The 15,435-nt window shown below is 46.4% G+C and overlaps 1 protein-coding gene across 1 annotated transcript; it reads right to left on the bottom strand.

Annotated features, from left to right (window-relative positions):
- Nucleotides 1–1,420: 1,420 nt before the first annotated feature.
- On the bottom strand, nt 1,421–13,027 carry TMEM256 (transmembrane protein 256). The gene is made up of 4 exons (XM_030186919.1): nt 12,831–13,027; nt 10,314–10,351; nt 7,884–7,964; nt 1,421–2,490 (listed from the first exon to the last, which is right to left on the bottom strand). The coding sequence occupies exons 1-4, from the start codon at nt 12,919–12,921 to the stop codon at nt 2,347–2,349; spliced, it is 354 nt and encodes a 117-aa protein (XP_030042779.1). The 5' UTR covers nt 12,922–13,027; the 3' UTR covers nt 1,421–2,346.
- Between the last annotated feature and the right edge of the window lie 2,408 nt (nt 13,028–15,435).

Genomic DNA, 15,435 nt, shown 5'->3' on the forward strand with positions numbered 1-15,435 from the left:
AGAGAAATTTGTATGCCTACTACCTCCATTGTATGCACATTTCTCCTATTGAGTAGGGGTATCCCGATCATCTAACCAGTTGATGTCCTTCCACGATTGGAAGACAAAAAATGTTAAGGGAGTTCTTCTCAACCCAATCTTTGGGACACAATCAGACACAATGAATATGCAATTTTTTTTTTTTTTTGCATGCAAACCTCTTTCAGTGATATCCTGAAAATCTAACCTACAAGGCTGCCTTTGTGGACTGGACATGATGACCAAGGAGCTGTTGAGTTCCCTAAGATACACGAGGGGGTTTCAGCCCAGGCCATGGGCCACACCCAGCCAATCAGACTGATCTGCATTCAAAGGAGGTGGTGCATGCAAATCTCTCTCATGCATATTAACAGTCTAGGTGTGCCTCAAGCGAAAAACCAGGGCTAGATTAGTTTGGTTAACAAACCTGCCCCCCACCCCTCCCTTTAAAAAAAACCATAGCAACAAATTACACAGAGAAATGATATTTATTCAGACACACTGCCAATTATAAAATCAAATCAAAAACAGATTTACTCTATAGAATTCATGAGTGTTTTTTCTGAACTACATCAGTGCTTGGTATGCAAATCTCACTTATGAATATTCATTGTGGATATCCTAAAAGCCTGATTGGTGGTTCTCAACCTAGTCCTCAGGGTACACACCCAGCCAAACAGCATGATTGCACGCAACCCTCCAATTATGAGACGAAGAAAGCACACGCCTGTTTCAATATTATTTACCCGGCAGCTACAGCTGAATCATTAACTGATTTTATCAGGAGCCTGAGGTAAATTGCATTTTCCGACAGCTCTCACCCTTGTGAATTGGGACCCGCTACTACAGTTATCAGAAACCCCCTGCACTCAGACACCACACTCAGCATGAAAACAGCACAGACAGGTGAAGACTAGATAAGCAGCAGAGCCCTAGACAGGTTAACACACAGAGATATGGTCTACACTCTCATTGGTCCATCACACATGCCAGGTTAAGAGGCAACATTCCAAAATTTATACTACAAAAAGATTTTTAACTATAATTTTAATTGTTCCTCTTTTTTAACTGTCCTCCCAGAGGATTGTTCTGGCTCTTGCTGTTACCCAGTGGCGTTCCTAGGGGGGCGGACACCCAGGGGGGAGGCGGTGCCCCGTCCCCCGGGTGCAGCCCCCCCATGCAGCGTGGACCCCCCCCACCCGGCGAAAGACACCCCCCCCCCGTGCGACAGAGCCCCCCCCGGGTGCATGCCACTGGGGGGAGCGGGTGCTGCAGCGCGCGCCTGCTGCGAGTTTACTAACTTTGATCGTTCGCTGCAGCTCCCTCTGCCCCGGAACAGGAAGTAACCTGTTCCGGGGCAGAGGAGCTGCAGCGAACGAGAGAAGTTAGCGAACTCTCGCAGCAGGCACGTGCCGCGGCACCCCCCAGCGGCGTGCACCCGGGGCGGACCGCCCCCACCTTGGTACGCCACTGCTGTTACCTACTTTGAACTGCAAGGTGTGAGATATAAGACCAGATGTTATGCTATTCCCCTCCCTAGCCAGTGGCTCTGTATAGAGGCAAGGCACAAAGTACAGCCAACCCAGGGCTGCTAATGGAAAGCAACCCATAAAGAAAATCTACCGTCACAGAAGCAGCTCCTGACTTTCTCCCTTGAGCCCAGGAGAAACAAAGCTGGGCTACAGCAACTGGAATGTAATATTCAACTTTCCTTGGCGGAAGGGCAATTCAAGCTTGAACCTTGTCGAGAGTTTGCAAATCTCTCATTCTGCACATCACCTATATCACGAGCTTACACAGAAGAGTAATTCTCACTTGTCATTACAGCAGATTGATCTCTTTAAAACTACACTAAGCTATTAAAGGAAATCATAATTATACAGAATAATGGTTAGGTAATGATAAAGCACAAAGGGGATGGAATGAGTGTGGGGGGAGAAGAAGAGGCTGATCTTTCTACGTGACTTCCATTCCAAAGTAGTTTGATCCTGTTTTTTTCCCCCCAGACCTTTGAGATACTTCAGGTACACCCAAACAGAAGAACAGGGTAAAGGTACATAGGAATAAAATGGGCCCTGCTGTAGATAACTCAAGCTAAGCTTTAGTAAAAGACCCCCACAATGTTTTGAGAATATAGGTAGGCTCTAGATGTATGTAATCTGCATTCTTTGATTATAAAGGCTCCCCTCATCCCTCCCTCCGCTGGCATTAACCCATCGCACATCCTGACGTCAAGATACATTTGTTTCAGGGATGGAGGACTGTGAGCACAGGTGGCAGAGGGTTTTCTGCTACTCGTTCAGGTGCATGGCCTCTTGTCCTCAAGTATCAGAGCGCCATTGCCGCCCAGCCCAGGATCATCAACCAGCCGCCAGTTGGTGCTACTCTGACATACGATGGATCTCCAGTGAGTGCCTGATAATACAAGGCGCCACAGAACATCACCATACCAGATGTCATGACTGATCCAGCCTGTGGGGAGAAAAGCAGCAGAAACAAGAATCAGGGCCCAAACTGACTAACCCACCACCACGATTCTTAAAGGCTACCACCATACACAAGCCCCTTACACTACTCCTGAGTCTTCTTCACCCTCTTATCTAGCCCGACACTACCTTATTCAGGAACCTTTTCTCTAGTAGGCTCCCAGCTACTTCTACTAAAACCACCTAGTTATCTGGATTTATTTGGCGCGCGTTTGAAGAAAATCATTCAAGGCCTTGTACGGCGATAGGCTGGACACTGGCAAAATATGCATTATGGAACGCTATGGGGCTAATTTTCAAAGCACTTAGATTTATAAAGTTCCACAGGTTACTGTAGAACTTTGTAAGGCTAAGCGCTTTGAAAATACACCTTTATGTAACTTTGTAAATCTGCTTTGAAAATATACCACTCACAGTGTCAATACAAAACACATTAAAAACCATCTTAGCAAAGGGTATAAAATCTATCTTGTGATGGCCTATTCCTTATTTTCCACAAAAGGCTGGGGACATGCAAACATGTGCAAAATAATTTTGTTTTATTTTCAAATGTATAGCCTGTTACTTCCCAAAGACCAATAAGGGTTATAACTGGAACATACACCACAAAAATATACAAGACAAAAATCAAATACAATAAAACTATAGAAAAATACTCAGAATTTATATAAAAAAATACATAAAAATAAGTACAAAAATAATACAGGCAATAAAATGAAAACCACAAAAAAAAGCAAACAAAAACACACTTTCAAGCAGCAGTCAAGAAAACTACAGTACAGTCTCGATTATCCAATGTAAACGGGATAGACAGGTTGCTGGATAAATCAATACATTGGATAATACATAGTAACATAGTAGATGACGGCAGAAAAAGACCTGCACGGTCCATCCAGTCTGCCCAACAAGATAAACTCATATGTGCTACTTTTTGTGTATACCTGACCTTGATTTGTACCTGTCCTTTTCAGGGCACAGACCGTATAAGTCTGCCCAGCACTATCCTCACCTCCCGCCACTGGCTCTGCCACCCAATCTCGGCTAAGCTCCTTAGGATCCATTCCTTCTGAACAGGATTCCTTTATGTTTATCCCACGCGTGCTTGAATTCTGTTACCGTTTTCATTTTCACCACCTCCCGCAGGAGGGCATTCCAAGCATCCACTACAGAATAAGTGGATAAAACAGGAGTATACTGAAAGCATGTTTCAAAAGAGGAAGCAGTAAAAAAACCCCAAAAACTTAGGGCCACTTTTACTAAACTGTGCTAACCAATTCCCACACAGCAAATGCAACGAAGCCCGTTTCAACTGAATGGGCCGTGTTGCATTTGCTGTGCCAGGAAATCACTAGTGTGCACTAAAGGGGCACTTAATGTGCCCACGAATCTTACCTAACATCTTAATTAGAGGACAACCGAAACTGTCCCCCTCCCCTCCCCAGTTTCGGCCGAAACAAAAACTGCAGCTGAAACTTGGTTTCGGCCAAAACCTAAAGTCTGGTTGTGTGAATGTGAACCAATGAGACCCACTGGGGATTGCCAGAGCTGGCTAAACCCACAGGAGATTACCCTCCAGTCCCAGAAACTGCAAGCGCAGGTTGAAAACCGAGCAAGCCATTTGAACATGGACTTTCTCAACAAGTCTGGCACGTTTAGGTTCCCAAGTCAATGCAGATGTAGTTACAGTGGGGGAAATAAGTATTTGATCCCTTGCTGATTTTGTAAGTTTGCCCACTGACAAAGACATGAGCAGCCCATAATTGAAGGGTAGGTTATTGGTAACAGTGAGAGATAGCACATCACAAATTAAATCCGGAAAATCACATTGTGGAAAGTATATGAATTTATTTGCATTCTGCAGAGGGAAATAAGTATTTGATCCCCCACCAACCAGTAAGAGATCTGGCCCCTACAGACCAGGTAGATGCTCCAAATCAACTCGTTACCTGCATGACAGACAGCTGTCGGCAATGGTCACCTGTATGAAAGACACCTGTCCACAGACTCAGTGAATCAGTCAGACTCTAACCTCTACAAAATGGCCAAGAGCAAGGAGCTGTCTAAGGATGTCAGGGACAAGATCATACACCTGCACAAGGCTGGAATGGGCTACAAAACCATCAGTAAGACGCTGGGCGAGAAGGAGACAACTGTTGGTGCCATAGTAAGAAAATGGAAGAAGTACAAAATGACTGTCAATCGACAAAGATCTGGGGCTCCACGCAAAATCTCACCTCGTGGGGTATCCTTGATCATGAGGAAGGTTAGAAATCAGCCTACAACTACAAGGGGGGAACTTGTCAATGATCTCAAGGCAGCTGGGACCACTGTCACCACGAAAACCATTGGTAACACATTACGACATAACGGATTGCAATCCTGCAGTGCCCGCAAGGTCCCCCTGCTCCGGAAGGCACATGTGACGGCCCGTCTGAAGTTTGCCAGTGAACACCTGGATGATGCAGAGAGTGATTGGGAGAAGGTGCTGTGGTCAGATGAGACAAAAATTGAGCTCTTTGGCATGAACTCAACTCGCCGTGTTTGGAAGAAGAGAAATGCTGCCTATGACCCAAAGAACACCGTCCCCACTGTCAAGCATGGAGGTGGAAATGTTATGTTTTGGGGGTGTTTCTCTGCTAAGGGCACAGGACTACTTCACCGCATCAATGGGAGAATGGATGGGGCCATGTACCGTACAATTCTGAGTGACAACCTCCTTCCCTCCGCCAGGGCCTTAAAAATGGGTCGTGGCTGGGTCTTCCAGCACGACAATGACCCAAAACATACAGCCAAGGCAACAAAGGAGTGGCTCAGGAAGAAGCACATTAGGGTCATGGAGTGGCCTAGCCAGTCACCAGACCTTAATCCCATTGAAAACTTATGGAGGGAGCTGAAGCTGCGAGTTGCCAAGCGACAGCCCAGAACTCTTAATGATTTAGAGATGATCTGCAAAGAGGAGTGGACCAAAATTCCTCCTGACATGTATGCAAACCTCATCATCAACTACAGAAGACGTCTGACCGCTGTGCTTGCCAACAAGGGTTTTGCCACCAAGTATTAGGTCTTGTTTGCCAGAGGGATCAAATACTTATTTCCCTCTGCAGAATGCAAATAAATTCATATACTTTCCACAATGTGATTTTCCGGATTTAATTTGTGATGTGCTATCTCTCACTGTTACCAATAACCTACCCTTCAATTATGGGCTGCTCATGTCTTTGTCAGTGGGCAAACTTACAAAATCAGCAAGGGATCAAATACTTATTTCCCCCACTGTACATATTTTCTGGGACATTATACCAGCCTGATCCACTATCCAGAATTTAAACAAAAAAAAACAAACCATTGATGTTACTGAATGCGAGGACTATTTTCTCTGAAAAATTACACTTCTGAAATTATTTTCTAATATATATACTTGATTTCATTGTAATATTTCCCTTCTACCAATATAAGCTGACCAGTACTTGTGCTTGAAATCAATCACTGCCGGTTCCTTTCTTATAGAATCCAGCTTCTGCAGGCCACAAGTTTAATTAAAACACTGCACCTTCATCATACCCAGCAGGGTCTGGAAATTCTTTACAATCACTCAGGGTATCCAAGCCAGAATATATATAATAACTTAAATAATGAAAGACCATCTTTTACCTCCAAGCAAAATAGTTTCCGCACTCTTGGACCTCAGCTAAGCAAAATGAACAGTGCGTTTACAATGGTTGACTTTCTGTCACATTTGGAGTGACAGCTGATGTTATATCTCCAAGGGAGGTTAATTCCTAAGGAGTTTTATCATCCCAAATTTACAAAATCCCGCAAAAAGTTTTATCAAAAGCATTTATTTGGAGCACGCTACCATGTAAACCTACTATGCAAATTACTTCCAATCACATTACACACACACACACAAAAATAGAACGCAAAGAGTACTCTCCCCACTATCACTTTACAATTACCGGTGGTCTAGCGGTGTAATCTAGGCAGGAGTGGTCCCCAGTCGCTCTTGCCCATGTCAGCTCCACTCTCAAAATGGCTGCCATGACCTCTTGAATCAGTCTCACAAGATTGCCAGTAGAGGTAACGGCAGCCATTTTGAGAGCACAGCCAGCATGGACAGGAGCAACTGGGGATCACTCCTTCCCTGACTACACCCCTAGACTGCCAGGGATTGTGAAATAGATCCGAAGAGGGGAGGAGGGAGGGAAACAAACAGGACAAAGAAAAAATCTTTGGCTTCCGCTGAAAACACGTGATCAGTTCCAGCCGAACCCAAAACTATAACTGTGGCCTTTCGGCCGAACCCGAAACCGTACACCATGACCAAAACCAAAAGTTGGTCGGTCTCTAATCTCAATGACAATGCTGTGACTTCATTGGGGTATGTCGGATAAGTGAGACTCTGCTGTACTTAAGCCTTTGAATCAGGGGCATAGCCAGACTTCGGCGGAAGGGGGGGTCCAGAGCCCGAGGTGAGGGGCACATTTTAGCCCCCCCCCCCCACCAACTTTGACACCCCCCCTTCCGCCGCCAACCCTCCCCCGCCGTCGCCTACCTTTGCTGGCAGGGGACCCCAACCCCCACCAGCCGAGGTCCTCTTCTTCCTTCATTCTGTTTCCGAGTGTGACGTCCTGCACTCAGACTCACAGAAACAGAACGAAGCCTTGCAGATCTGCAAGGCTTCGTTCTGTTTCTGTGAAAGTCTGACGTCCTGCACGTACAATGTGCAGGACGTCAGACTCAGAAACAGAACGAAGAAAGAAGAGGACCTCGGCTAGCGGGGGTTGGGGTCCTCCGCCAGTGACGACAGGTTGACGGCGGGAGGGGGGGTTGAGATGGTCGTCAGCAGGGGGGTCCAGGGCCAAATCTATGGGGGCCCAGGCCCCCGTGGCCCCACGTACCTACGCCACGCTTCGAACCCTTAAAAGGTCATATGGGTCAGTCACAGAGTGCTATTCTACAGACGGCGCTCCAAGTTGCGTGCCGGTTATAGAATAGCGCTTTAGAGTCGATTTCCGTGTCAACTTTGGGTGCGAAGATTTGCAACTGAAAGCCGATGCGAATCCTGGCACATTAAGTTAGGTGCGGATTCCCAGTTATGCTGCACGCATCTTTAATGATCACCCTTGACCCTCCTCCCACTACCACGCCCCTTTCGAGCTGCACACGATAAGATTTGCTGACTGATCTTTATAAAATAGCACTGCAGATCCAAATGGTTGCCAATTAATGCCAATAATTGTTAGCGGCCAATTAGAGTTCACCAACTGGCTTGTTAGCCAGTTTAGTTGCACGGGCATCTCAGAATAAGCGTGTAATTTTGCACACCATTTATAGAATCTGGGGGGGGGGGGGGGGGGTGACGTCTGTGGATTTACCTACCAGCAGTGGTTTACGACAGTGGGGTACTGCAAGCAGGGCCAGGCTGTGCAGGAAGTGATACCTATTTGCAGTCTTGTACAGCTAAAAAGAAAACAGAGGCAGTCAGAGTTCACAGGGTGGGGTGCAGAACCCAATTTTCACTGTTTCAGTATTGTTTCTCCACTCTGAAGCTCCTCCCCCCTCCCCCCCCCCCCCCCCCCCCCCATTACAGTGCAGTGGGCTTTGATCCTGGGGAACTGGGTTCAATTCCCACTGCAACTCCTTGTGAATCTGGACAAGTCACTTAACCCTCCATTGCCCCAGGTACAAATAAGTACCTGAATGTACTATGTAAACCACTTTGAATGTATTTTTTTTTTAATTTTATTAGGATTTATTTACCACCTTTTTGAAGGAATTCACTCAAGGCGGTGTACAGCAAGAATAGATCAAACATGAGCAATAGGCAATTAGAGCAGTAAAAATATTCGAACAACAATACAAAGTATGGCATGGTATACTACTTGCAATGACAACACAATATGTACTAGAACATTGTAATTGGTAGTGAGGGGTTAGGCAAAGTTGTAACATATAGATGAGTAAGAAAGTAGGAAGAATTAGAAAGTAAGGTGATTGATTTGAAGAAAGTTGCACTTGAGGTCAGAGAGATGGTTAAATATGATCTCAGCTAGGGTAGGAGTGGATAAACATGTCCCGCTGCAGTATGTGCAGCCCGAATCAATCCTTGTATGTGTGAGTGAGACTAACAAGTTAGTTACTTCTTCCGTTAAAGGCTTGGTTGAAGAGCCAATGTAGTGGCAAAAACCACAGAAAGGCAGAATATCAAGTCCCATTAACGAGATTCCAGGCACAATGTCAAAGAGTAGCAACATTCCATATAGAACCCCAAATAGCAAGATTGCAGAATCCCAAGGAGTAGAGGAGTAGCCTGGTGGTTAGTGCAGCGGACTTCGATCCTGGGGAACTAGGTTTAATTCTCACTGCAGCTCCTTGTGAATCTGGACGTCACTTAACCCTCCATTGCCCCAGGTACAATAAGTACCTGTATATACTATGTAAACCACTTTGAATACAGTTGCAAAAACCACAGAAAGGCGGTATATCAAGTCCAATTTCCCTATTTGAGATTCTACATGGACCTGTTTCTACTATTTCAGATTGTTTTGAGATTCTAGATGGAATGTTGCTAGTGGAGGAGTAGCCAAGTGGTTAGTGAAGTTGACTTTGATCCTGGGGAAACTGGGTTCAATTCCCACTGCAACTCTTGAATGACTCTGGACATCTTTTAACCCTCCATTGCCCCAGGTACAAATAAGTACCTATATATACTATGTAAACCACTTTGAATACAGTTTCAAAAACCACAGAAAGGAAGTATATCGAGTCCCATTTCCCTTTCTCACATAAGAACTCTTGAGAAGCCTTCAGCCATATCAGTGATCTGGGGGTGGCTTTCTGCAAGACCCAAAGTGTCACAATCCAAACACTAAGCAGTTTAAGGGAGCAGACAAACCTCTTGGTTAAAACAGATTTATTTGAACTCAGATTCTCTCCCCTTTCAGTTGTTTTTTTTTTTTAATTTCTAGAGTAGTTGCAACTGATTAGTTTGACATTTGAATACATGTGTGCGCTTGTAACCGTCTATAATACATTGCACGTGACCATCTGTGTCCAGGGCCAGTATAGCCTAGGGCTGCAGCTTTTTTTGGGGGGGGGGGGGAGGGAGGGAGGAAGTGAAGAAGCTACAAAGCAAAATAGATTCTGCCACTCACCCATCATGCAGTACTTTACCCAATTTAATATTAAGATATACAATTATTATTATTATTTTTTTACAGGATTGCTGTGGGACAGGTGCTATAGAGCAGGGGCATAGCTACGTGGGGCCACGGGGGCCTGGGCCCACATAGATTTGGCCCTAGACCCCCCTGCCGATGACCCTCTCAACCCCCCCCTCCCGCCGCCAACCCGCCATCGCCCTCTGCTACCTTTGCTGGCGGGGAACCCCCAACCCCCGCCAGCCGAGGTCCTCTTCTTCCTTCGTTCTGTTTCTGAGTCTGACGTCCTGCACGGGTCCCCCACCAGCAAAGGTAGCAGATGGCGATGGCGGGGGGGGGGGGGGGAGGGGGTCGAGAGAGTCGTCAGTGGGGGGGGGGGGGGTCGGGTCAAAGTTGTTGTTGGTGGTGGCGGCGGGGCGGGGGGCGGCGGCATCAGGGGGGCTAAAATGAGCCCCCTCCCGCCGAAGTCTGGCTATGCCCCTGCTTTAGAGGTAATCATGATTGTTGAGTTTAATTACCAAAAAAACAGAGGCTAGGGGTCCGAAAAATATTAGAGGTTAAGGAAGGGTGGCATGGCTGAAGTTTCACCTATGGCATCTAAAACCCTTGCACCAACTCTGTTAGGTAAGAGCAGCTTGGACTTCCATACCTCTTTATTGTATTCCTCTTGCTCAATGATCCGCTGTCCTGTGTGATATAAGCAAAACGGAAGTAAATTAGAAACAGAAGCAAAATAAAGGGGAACACAATTCCCTCACCTTCAAGTTGGGGGGGGGGAAGGGAGAGAGAGAGAGAGAACAGGGAAGATAACCCCCAAGACAACCACTGTTTCTAGTACCCACATCATTTGGATGCCTACGGAATAGACTTGGCAAATATTAGAATTACTCTAACCATTAAGCAGCAGGAGCCCAAGAACTTACGTATGGATTTCACCAGACATGTCCTTTTCAGAGGACTGTCAGGGGACTGGACTTTTTTTTATTTTTTCCAGCCAGTACGTCTGTCCGGGTTTCTGAGCTGGCTGGCAGGTGGGCGTGCCATCTCCCCCCCCCCCCCACCCCGCCCCAGACTACAGTAGTGCACCCTGGTGGTCTAGGGGCCTCTTCGGGGCAGGAAAGAATCCACTCTTTCCTGCAGCATTGATGCTGACCTCCCTGCTACCGTCACTTGCGAGGCCACCACTTGAAGTCTCAGCAGCCATTTTCAAGAAGTGGTGGCAGCAGTGGGGAGGTCAGCATCAGCAGGGCAGGAAAGAGCGGGATTCTTTCCTGCCCCGAAGAGGACATTAGACCACCAGGGCTGCAAGGTAGGCCCAAGAGGGGAGGAAGAGATGGGGGCAAGCTGCTTGTGGATGGGAGGGAGAGACGGGAGCAGCTGCTTGTGGATGGAAGGGAGAGGAGGAGGGATATGCTGTATATGGAGGGGAGGGCCAGAAGGGAGCAGCGGGTCATGTATAGGAAGGGAGAGGAGGAGGGATATGTATATTATTATTATTACATTTGTACCCTGCGCTTTCCCACACATTGCAGGCTCAATGCGGCTTACACAGTAAATAATTACAATTACAATAACAAAGTCTTTAAGGAGAATATTATAAGCTGTAGTAAACGCAGGGAGAGTGGGATTTTGAGGAATAAGTGAGCTGAGCATGTCAGGACAAAACAAAGGTAGGATAAGCAAAAGGAAAAGGGATAGAGAGGGGTGAGGAGAGGGGGATGGAGAGGAAAAGATAAAGTGGAGGGAAGGGAAGGGGAAAAGGGGAAATGCAGCACACAGAAGTGGATGGAGAGGAGAGGGGGATATGCTGCACATAGATGGGAGGAAAGGAAAGAGGGAAACAGGCTGTTTATAGATGGTTGCTTTTTTTTTTTTTTTTAAAGAAATGTATATCTTTTCTAATTTTGTATTTAGACTACAGAATAAAATGCATTTCTGTTAATTTTACCAGTATGTTCACTGCTTATAGAATCAGTCTTTCTTGGTGGTGGTGGGGAATCAAGGTGACTGTGCGGCTGGGTCAGGGCAGCATTTTATTTTTTGAGTCTTTTTTGTTTTCACTAATACTGTAACCCTACTGGGTCTTGACTGGGCATGTAGCAGTAGCAGTAACAGTAACCCTTGTAGACACACAGCAGAAACAATCACAACGAGGGTGACAGAAAGGGCAGCAGACGATGGACATCTTCTGCTGCCTTTTCCTTTTGTCACCCTCGTTGTGACCGTTTCTTCATTTAGCAGTTAGGCCACACATTAAACTCTCATCCCACTGATGTGGTAGCCGTGTTAGTCCACTTTTAAAGGTAATCAATAGACATAAAACATGGAGAAGAAAATATGATACCTTTTTTATTGGACATAACTTAATACATTTCTTGGATTAGCTTTCGAAGGTTGCCCTTCTTCGCCAGATTGGAAATAAGCAAATGTGGTAGACAACAGTATATATAAACTCAAAGTAAAACCTAAGCAGATCAGAACTGTTAAGCAACGAGTATCTTCCATACAGTATGTCCTGTGATAGGCTTTTTGAACAGAGCTTACAAGAAGCTTCAGGTTGTCAAGGTCTGGTTAAGTTGGGTCTGGGTTTAATCCCTGGGTAGTAGTTCCAGGGTCTCTAGGAAAAGCCCTTGGGTGGAGAGAAAGAAAAGGGGAGGAGATACAAACATAGCACTGGCTACGCTCAGCTTATGTAGAAGCATTGGAATTATTTTTGGAAGTGGGAGAAAGGTGGACATTGGGGGGGGGGGGGGGGGGGGGGGGGGGGTAAGAACGTAAATAGGATCCCTTCCAGAAGGGCTCTGCAGTTGAGAATTCTAGAACTTGATGGGTATTGAAGTGGTCCATGTTGAACTACAACTCCCAGGATGCTTGCTCATAAGGAAAATGCAAATAACTGGAGAACAAACGCTGCTACACTCCCACCTCAGAGACGTTTACCTTAAACTTTGCTCTAGCAATACACATAAAGCTGACTTGACAACGAAGTTATTTGAGTCTTGACGACATCCACGGCCTAAACTCTGGGCACACTGGAACTTGTAGTTCTACAGTCAAGCGTGAATTGGGAACCAAGGAGTTCTACGCACTGCAAGTCCCGTCGTGCACAGCGAGAGCCACACAAGCCCCCCCCAACCCAACCCAACCCTTATTAAGAGGGCCTTACCATGCGCCCCGTAAGCACCGGCACCAACAGCCAGTGACCCCGAGACCGCACCAATGCGGAGAAACAGTCGTCCAGACCCTATGGCAGCCATTGCTTTTTTGCAACAACTTTGTCGCACCGCCCCTTTATCAGCTCCGTTTTAGCCCCACCCTTAATCGTTTGACACCGAGTTAACTTCGCCTCTCTACCTATTTAACTTCATTCATATTTATGACTCCGCCCTCCCGTATGATGATCGGCCCCGCTTCCGCCAATGGCGACCAATCAGAGAAGGCCTCCGCCCCTCGTGTCTCCATCTCGCCCCCGGGCACTCCATGCCCTTTACCCTAGATAAGGGTGGTTGGAGGAACTCTGACCAATAACAGGAGAGACTGCCCATTATGTGGGCTGAAGCTGGTAGGCGGAGCTTGTACTATCAATATCGTTATTGTGAGTGTACCAAGATGGCGGCGGCTGCAGTGGCGAGAATTAAAACCTTCTTGGATGGAGATCGGCTTCTGCCGTCTGACATTTTGCCGTCTTCTGCCTTAGAGGCGTCCTTCGCGGCTTCGCCGATTCGCTCCCTGTCCCTGTCAATCGAAGGCGGACAGGAAAGGGCGGGGCATCCGCCGAGTGGAACAGGGAGTCATCCTGGCCAATGGGAACAGCGCTTCGCCCTCTGCTAGTGACGGCATAGGGTAGCATATTACTATTTATAGTGCTCTGACGCGTCGCTTAAGAATATACAGTCTCTGTCTCTCTGTTTAGAAGGTTGCTGCTAGTATCAAATTAATTCATGAAGTGGTTAAAATAAAAGGGGGAAATAATAGTAACAATTATATTAGAGATTAGCAGTGAAACAGTAATAGACAAGCAAATTTCCAAGTTGCTACATAGAGATGAGTCTGATTTAGAGAATGACTCGGTCCCCACCCTGTCCTCACCCCTGTCCCCATGGGCTCCCTCCAGAAGCCACAAACAATTATGATTTTATATTTAAATCTTTTTATTAAAGTATAAAAGGGAAAAATATGCAGTGCAACTATTGTGTATAAATTACAAATAGAAAACAATAATAACAGTGAGCAGTTATAATAATCCTCTTCACCACCACCCTCTACCCTTCCAACCCCAACAATAGCTGATTTCTACTACCCCAAGGAATCCTGTTAAAATGTCCAGGGGTACAAAATACAACTCGTTCTGTGTGCCATAGAAAGGAGGAACAGGGGTGATATGATACATACGTTCAAATATTTGAAAGGTATTAATCCGCAAACGAATCTTTTCCGGAGATGGGAAGGCGGTAGAACGAGAGGACATGAAATGAGATTGAAGGGGGACAAACTCAGGAAAGATGTCAGGAAGTATTTTTTCACGGAGAGGGTGGTGGACGCTTGGAATGCCCTCCCGCGGGAGGTGGTGGAGATGAAAACGGTAACGGAATTCAAACGTGTGGGATATGCATAAAGGGATCCTGTGCAGAAGGAATGGATCCTCAGAAGCTTAGCTGAAATTGGGTGGCGGAGCAGGTCAGGGGAAGAGGGGTTGGTGGTTGGGAGGCTAGGATAGGGGAGGGCAGACTTATATGGTCTGTACCAGAGCTGGTGATGGGAGGCGGGACTGGTGGTTGGGAGGCGGGAAATACTGCTGGGCAGACTTATACGGTCTGTGCCCTGAGAAAGACAGGTACAAATCAAGGTAAGGTATACACGTGAGTTTATCTTGGGCAGACTGGATGGACCGTGCAGGTCTTTTTCTGCCGTCATCTACTATGTTACTATGCCCTATGAAGCACTGTATCATAAGTCATCAACAATCTCAGGATTCAGTCTAGCTCTCCTGTCTTCTACAGTCCTTCTGGCAATAGAAGATTGTCTTCTTAGAAGATGTGCTGGTAGCAGGATGTACAGGATCCCCCATGCAAATTTTGCTAGTCGTGACCAGCATGTTTGCTTGTTTTTCCAAAAAATCAAAATATGGTTGTCTGCATCACTCAAGCATAAATAACAGTCCAGTTCATTAACAGGATTCAAAATAGAAAATGACACGGGGACAGAGTTTGTCCCCGTTTCCGTGGGCTCTGTCCCCATCCCCGCGGTTACTGTGGATCCCCGTCCCCATGTCATTCTCTAGTCTGATTCATTTATTCTTGCACAGTGAAGGGACAGCATTGTTGGATTATTGATCTGTTAATTTTAATGCACCCCCCCCTCCCCAAGAAATAAAAGTTTAGGTTAGGTAGTCTCATGTGGGGTTCAGGTACTCACATGTGGAGTGCAGGCTGGCCTTTGGATGGTTTAAGTGCACCAGGGCCCTGCCACCTCTACTCAGCCCCACAGCCTATAAAACAGCATTTCAACAATTGCACCAGACCTAGGACAGTGTTTGTCAACACCAGTGTAAGTCTGTGCTAAAAGCCACAGGCATGGGTATGCTCTTGCCTCTGTTTGACTGTGGTCAAGAAGCCAGTCTTCTGCTTTCTGCTGTAGCCCATCCACTCCTAATTGAATTTAATTTGTAGTAGACCACCAGGGCTCTGCCTGTAAATTAGTGCATGAACCTTTAGTTGCCTTTCCAGATTAAAGGCGTTCTGACTTTTGGTCACCTCACAGTTTCCAGAACA

The sequence above is a fragment of the Microcaecilia unicolor genome, chromosome 14 (assembly GCF_901765095.1).
Source record: "Microcaecilia unicolor chromosome 14, aMicUni1.1, whole genome shotgun sequence".
NCBI classification, from domain to species: domain Eukaryota; kingdom Metazoa; phylum Chordata; class Amphibia; order Gymnophiona; family Siphonopidae; genus Microcaecilia; species Microcaecilia unicolor.